The following is a 6,628-nucleotide window of genomic DNA, read 5'->3' as shown; positions in this document are numbered from 1 at the left end:
TGGACATTAATTTATTAAGGGAAGTGGTTGATACTTTATCATCAAAAAAGAAAAATGAATTGCCACGGCCAGAACCAAAAGTTTTCAGTGGTGATTTATTGGAGTTTCCCCCTGGCTTCAAAATTTTGAGATATTTATAGAATTACGTGTAACGAAGCCAGCTGAGAAACTTTTCTATCTTGGTAAATATAGTAGTGGGGCAGCCAAAGAAGCAATAAGAGGACTTCTACGAATTCACAACGAAGAAGCCTTTCGTGAGACTAAAGGCATATTAAAAGATAGGTATGGTAACAAATTCATTGTAGCAAATGTCTTTAGGAAGAATCTGAGTGAGTGGCCAAAGATTTTAAGAAATGATGGTCACGCACTACAGAAATTTTCAGATTTCTTGAAGAACTGTTTGATGATAATGAAAACATCTGATTTTCTTAATATCTTGGATGACCCTAAGAAAATAATAAGTTGTTACAAAAGTTATCTCCGTCTCTAATAGAAAGATGGAACTCCATAGTCTATAGATGGTCTGTAAATGGCTTAGGAAACCCGCCATTTATTTTTTTTTATTTTTTTATTTTTTTGTTATTTTATAGAGGCAGAGGCAAAGAAAGCTTTCCATCCAATTTCTTCTTGTGCAGTGATGTCAACAAGTCAAAGGTATAATGTAGGTGATCTAAAGGGTAAGAAGGAAGGTAAATCACAAACTAGCAGAGTCGGAACAAAGAGGTTAGTGGCCAACTCAACTGGGGTAAAGGAATCGGAGCTAAACAGAGATGACAAAGGACCAAATGTAAGAAGGAAATTTCACTAACACCACTGTAAGGGAGAACATGATCAAGATTCATGTAAAGAGTTCGGTGAACTAAATAATAAGGAAAATGGAATATGTCCAAAGGTCATTGATTTGTAGAGGTTGTTTAAAGTTAAAAATGTAGAAAAAAGAAAGATGTGTGCAGTGTGTAAAAGATGTCATCCAACTTCTCTTCACGAGGCTATACTTGAAAGAATCAAGGAAAGGAAAGCTTTACTTAAAAGAGTCAAAGAAAGGGAAGCTGAGAAAACTAACTTTGTTCAAAGGGTCAACAGCTGAGGACAATATCACTTCCGATAAGGTTAGTGAAGAGCCCAAAAGTGATATATTCTCCAATAAGGTAAAAATAAAGCACACAGAGTGTATGACACATACAATGATAGTGCCAGTGTGGTTACATCATGAAAGTAATGTTTGTAACAGAATCCTAGTTTATGCATTATTAGATGAACAGTCAAATGCCTGTTTCATAAAAGAATCTATTTTGAATAAATTAGGAACTAAGGGCCACAAAGTCCACCTAAAACTAGCAATGGTGTTAAGAGAAGAAACAGTTGAGAGTACAAAAAATAAGGGACTCGTGGTGCGTGGTATAAATGAATGTACAGACGTGTTACTTCCAGCGATATATTCTCGAGAAGATATTCCAGCAATAAGGGATCAAATATCAAGGCCAGAAAGTGTAGAAGGATGGCCTCATCTACAAAGAATAGCACCAAAATTGATGGCATATGATAAAAACATCGAAATAGGACTCTTGATTGGCTTGACTTGTATGCTTGCTATTAAACCAAGGGAATTGATTCTTGGAAAGGATGACGAACCCTATGCCAGAAAAAAAACATTGTTAGGTTGGAGTATCATAGGTAATGTCACGGATCAAGCCTTAACTAGTAAATTGATGGTCCACAAGGTGAACTTGACTTTAAAGAAAGGGAGATTGGAGATATTCCTTACTCGTATCAAGACAAAATTTTCTAGAGGAAAATGAAAGAAGGAATTCACCAACATGAGGATGGACATTGTGAATTTCCCCTTCCGCTTAAGGATGATGAGGTCAAACTTCCAAACAGTAAAGAGTTAGCAATGTCTAGGTTGATGAGCTTGAGAGGAAAGTTACAAAGTAATAAGAATTATCACCAGGACTATGTTGAGTTTATGAATGAACTTATAAATAAAGGGTATGCAGAAGAAGTACCTAATCAAGATCTATCTTTGAATAATGGTCAAGTGTGGTATATTCCACATCATCGAGTATATCATCCAAAAAAAAACTGGTAAGATTAGAGTGGTCTTCAACTGCAGTGCCATTTATAAGAACGAGTCATTTAACAAGAATTTACTTCAAGGTCCAGACTTTACAAATAATTTGACTGGTGTTCTTTGCAGATTTAGAAAAGATTATGTTGCAGTTGTATGTGATATAGAAGGTATGTTCCACGAAGTAAAGGTAAGGCCTAACCACAGAAATTTACTACACTTTCTATAGTGGAATATTGGAGATCTGGATTCAAATTTAATGGAATATAGAATGACAGTGCATTAATTTGGAGCTACATCATCTTCAAGTGTAGCTAATTTTGCCTTAAAGGCTACAGCTGATGATTATAAAGGATCGAAAGCTGCAACCTTTGTGAAAAATTAATTCTATGTAGATGATGGATTGACATCTGTGCCAACAGTTGCTGAAGCTATATCTCTGATCAAGGATAGCAAGGCCCTGTGCCAAAGAGGTGGTTTCAAGTTACATAAGTTCTTGTCAAACCACAAAGAGGTCCTAGAAACAACAAACTCGAATGAAAGGGCCTGCAGTTAAAAAAAAAAAAAACTAGATTTAACTAATAAGGGCATGCCAATTGAAAGAACAAATGATGTAGAGTGGTGCATAGAAGCAGATGCATTTCAGTTCAGAATTAACCTCAGTGATAAACCAATAACAAGAAGAGGTATTCTATCTACAGTAAGTTCTATTTTTGACCCTATGGGCATGGTTTCTCCCTTCATATTAATTGGGAAAAGGATACTCCAAACTCTGTGTCAAGATGGAGTAGATTGGGATGATGACATATCAGACAACTTAAAACAGCAATGGAGAAGATGGAGAAATGATCTGATTCAACTGAAGGAGTTAAAGATCCCTAGATGCTATAAGCCTGATAAGTTCGGGAAGGTGAAATCAGTTGAACTTCACCATTTTTCTGAGGCAAGCCAAGATGGTTATGGTCAGTGTTCATATCTAAGACAACTGAATGAACAAGGACAGGTTCATTGTGCACTTGTGATGTGTAAATCCAGAGTGGCCCCATTGAAACCTATTACTATTCTTAGGCTAGAACTTACTGCAGCAGTTGTAGCCGTTAGAGTCAGTTCTATGTTGAGAAAGGAGTTGGATTATGGGGTAATAAAGGAATTCTTCTGGACTGATAGCAAAGTCGTACTTGGTTATGTTATGAATGATGCTAGAAGATTTCATGTGTTTGTGGCCAACAGAGTACAATACATCAGAGATCGCACTTCTCCAGAGGAATGGAAGTATATAAATTCAGTGCAAAACCCTGCTGATGCTGCTTCACGTGGCCTCTGTGTTAAAGATTTGATTAACCATTCGTCATGGTGGAATGGACCAGACTTCCCCCTGGGAGCCTACCTCTAGAGCTGATTTATCATCTGAGAAGATGATTTTAAAAGAAAATTATCCAGAGGTCAAGAATGTTTCTTCACATAAGACTTGAACTAAAGAGAGCAATGCAATTATTTCAAGGTTGGGATATTTTTTCTGACTGGCATAGAGCAAAGAAGGCAATCGCATTATGCCTACGCCATCAACACACATTCAAGAAACCCGTCAAAGGAACAACTGAAAATTCAAAAGAAACAAAGGAATCTAAATATGTTCCACCCAGTGTTACAGAACTGGAGGAAGCAGAAAAGGAAATTTTAAGACAGGTTCAAAATGAAGCCTTCGAAGAAGAGAAACAAGAATTAAAGTATCTGACTAGTGAAGAAGAAGCAACCAAGACAAAACCATTGAAGAAGGGAAATAAGCTTTATCACTTAGATCCTTTCTTAGATAAAGATGGTATCTTAAGGATAGGTGGAAGAATGAGGCATGCAGACTTCACCACGAACAGCAAACATCCAGCTATATTACCGAAGGTATCACACATAACCGAAATGATAGTATGCCATTTCCATCAGAAAGTTCATCATCAAGGTAGAGATAATACCTTGAACGAGTTGAGAGCATCAGTCTATTGGATTGTAGGAGGTTCCACGATAGTAGCAAGACATATTTTTAGATGTGTCACATGCAAGAGATTGAGAGGTACATTTCAAGAGCAGAAAATGTTTGACTTGCCACCGGACAGGCTTGAACCTACCCCTCCTTTCACATATAGTGCAGTAGATTACTTTGGACCATTCTATGTCAAGGAAGGGCGCAAATAAGTTAAAATATATGGTGTTCTATTCACTTGTATGGTCTCAAGGGCAATTCATATAGAAACAGCTAATACACTGGAAACGGATTCATTTCTAAATGCATATCGACGCTTCATCGGAAGACGCGGCCCAGTTCGTCAGCTTAGATCAGACCAGGGCACGAACTTTGTTGGAGCCAAAGATGAACTTCAAGAATGCCTGCAAGAAATGGACCAGAAGAAGCTAAAAAGGGAGCTCAACAAAGAAAACTGTGATTTCATAACATTTGAGATGAATACCCCACATGCAAGTCATATGGGTGGGGTGTGGGAAAGACAGATACGTACGGTGAGGAACATACTAACAGCAATGCTACACCACCACAGCAAGCGATTAGATGATAAATCACTCAGGACCTTTATGATCGAAGCAGAGACCATCGTGAATGGTCGACCTCTAAGAGTTGACAATATCAGTTCTACTCAGTCCTTAGAACCACTAACACCAAATCACTTGTTAACCATGAAAACAAAGGTCGTGCTGCCACCGCCTGGTGCGTTTCAGTCCGATGATCAATATTCAAGAAAAAAGATGGCGAAAAGGTCAGTATCTTGCCAATGAGTTTTGGAACAGGTGGAAAAGAGAATATGTTCAATCTTTGCAGTCCAGGAACAAGTGGACAAGAGTCAACCAAAATTTAAAGGAAAATGACATTGTTATTGTAAAGGAGCCAATCTGCCCAGAAATTCTTGGAAGCTTGGTCGTGTATCTGAAGTCATCCCAAGCAAAGATGGTCTTGTAAGAAAAGTTAAGATAACTATGGCAGATTCCACACTTGATATGTATGGGGAAAAAATAAAAAGGTTGTTAATCTTGAAAGACCAAGTCATAATCTCGTATTGTTAGTTGAGGCAGAGTGAGACCGGATTTCCCCGCCGAGAAGCCTACATAAGTACCAAAATTGTACCAAAAGATTCTCATAGTTCCTCGGTAGTATTAAATTGTATAAGATAAATTGTTTAGTCAATTTAGGGGAGCCATGTTACTGTGGCTACATTTATACTCAAATATGATACTATAAGTTCCTAATGATTATGATATGTACTAACAATAGGGATATATATCAAATAGATTAGTATCCCCTTATATTGTTTTCTGTTGTACGCCTCCTATAGGCAATCTGCATAACTAATCGCATGAAAACGATTGGAAGCCATTTTGTGACTCAGAGAAGCCAAGTGAGGTGTCTGAGTTTTACGGGAATAAACAATATGGATGGGAATGAAGGGGAAAGAAGATTCAAGCTGTATAGAAAAAAATATGAAACCCTCAAAATTTCCATAAGATTTTCCCTGTACGACCCACCAAAAGAATTGGCCCTCTGCAACATATACATATATATATATATATATATATATATATATATATATATATATATATATATATATATATATATATATATATATATATATATATATATATATATATATATATATATATATATATATATATATAAATATATATATATAATATATATATATAATATATATATATATATAATATATATAATATATATGCATATATATATATATATATAAATATTATATATATATATATATATATATGTAAACACGAACATACATATGTCATATATATATATATATATATATATATGTGTGTGTGTGTGTGTGTGTGTGTGTGTGTGTGTGTGTGTGTGTACGTATATATATATATATATATATATATATATATATATATATATATAAATCAGTTTTTATTCCATTCTATTCCCCTCGATTTCTCTCTCTCTCTCGCTCTCTCTCTCTCTCTCTCTCTCTCTCTCTCTCTCTCTCTCTCTCTCTCTCTCTCTCTCTCTCTCTCTCTCTCTCTCTCTCTCTCTCTCTCTTCTAGATTCTACGCAATGGTAGATGATGGGTAAGACTTCAGAAATATAAATACTAATTCTACAAGTTAGATAAAAAAAGAAAAAAAAGAAAAGCAAACGTTACAAAGGAAAGTAATTGCTCACAAGTGACGAAGGATCTCAGGACAATGAGTCATGCAAAATAAAAGCAAATGAGAGATGGAGAAGAACAGACCATACAAACTTACTAACAAAAGAGAGGAAAGATAAAGGAGGACACGAAACACTCATTTAACCAGAGAAACAAAGAGCGGAGACGAAATTCAGTGTCTCGTGGCTTTCGGGAGGCTGCAGGTGATCTCAGGAGATAAAGAAGGCGAGGTTATAAGATACGCGGAAAAGGAGGGAATTTTACAAAGAATTATAGTTGTAACATAACAGTCCATTTCATATACAGCGATAGATGCAAGCGGAGTGCCAAAAGTGACTATAGAAGTTTTAGTTCATTCTCTCAGAAAGATATAAAAACAGAAAAA

At 36.0% G+C, this 6,628-nt stretch overlaps 2 protein-coding genes across 2 annotated transcripts; both read left to right on the top strand.

Moving 5' to 3' along the window:
• Positions 1 to 2,789: 2,789 nt before the first annotated feature.
• Positions 2,790 to 3,461, top strand: LOC122250301 (uncharacterized). Its single transcript, XM_086536669.1, has one exon. It carries the CDS (start codon positions 2,790 to 2,792, stop codon positions 3,459 to 3,461), a length of 672 nt encoding a protein of 223 aa, XP_086392795.1.
• Positions 3,462 to 3,910: 449 nt separating this feature from the next.
• On the top strand, positions 3,911 to 4,255 carry LOC147471808 (uncharacterized). Its single transcript, XM_086536668.1, has one exon. The coding sequence runs from the start codon at positions 3,911 to 3,913 to the stop codon at positions 4,253 to 4,255; it is 345 nt and encodes a 114-aa protein (XP_086392794.1).
• The last annotated feature ends 2,373 nt before the right edge of the window (positions 4,256 to 6,628 follow it).

Source organism: Penaeus japonicus, unplaced genomic scaffold, assembly GCF_977035675.1.
Source record: "Penaeus japonicus unplaced genomic scaffold, GWHDUDI00000001_assembly GWHDUDI00000005, whole genome shotgun sequence".
In the NCBI taxonomy this organism is placed as follows: Eukaryota; Metazoa; Arthropoda; class Malacostraca; order Decapoda; family Penaeidae; genus Penaeus; species Penaeus japonicus.
Note: the sequence above shows the minus strand (reverse complement) of the source record. Positions and strands in the feature narration are given on the sequence as shown.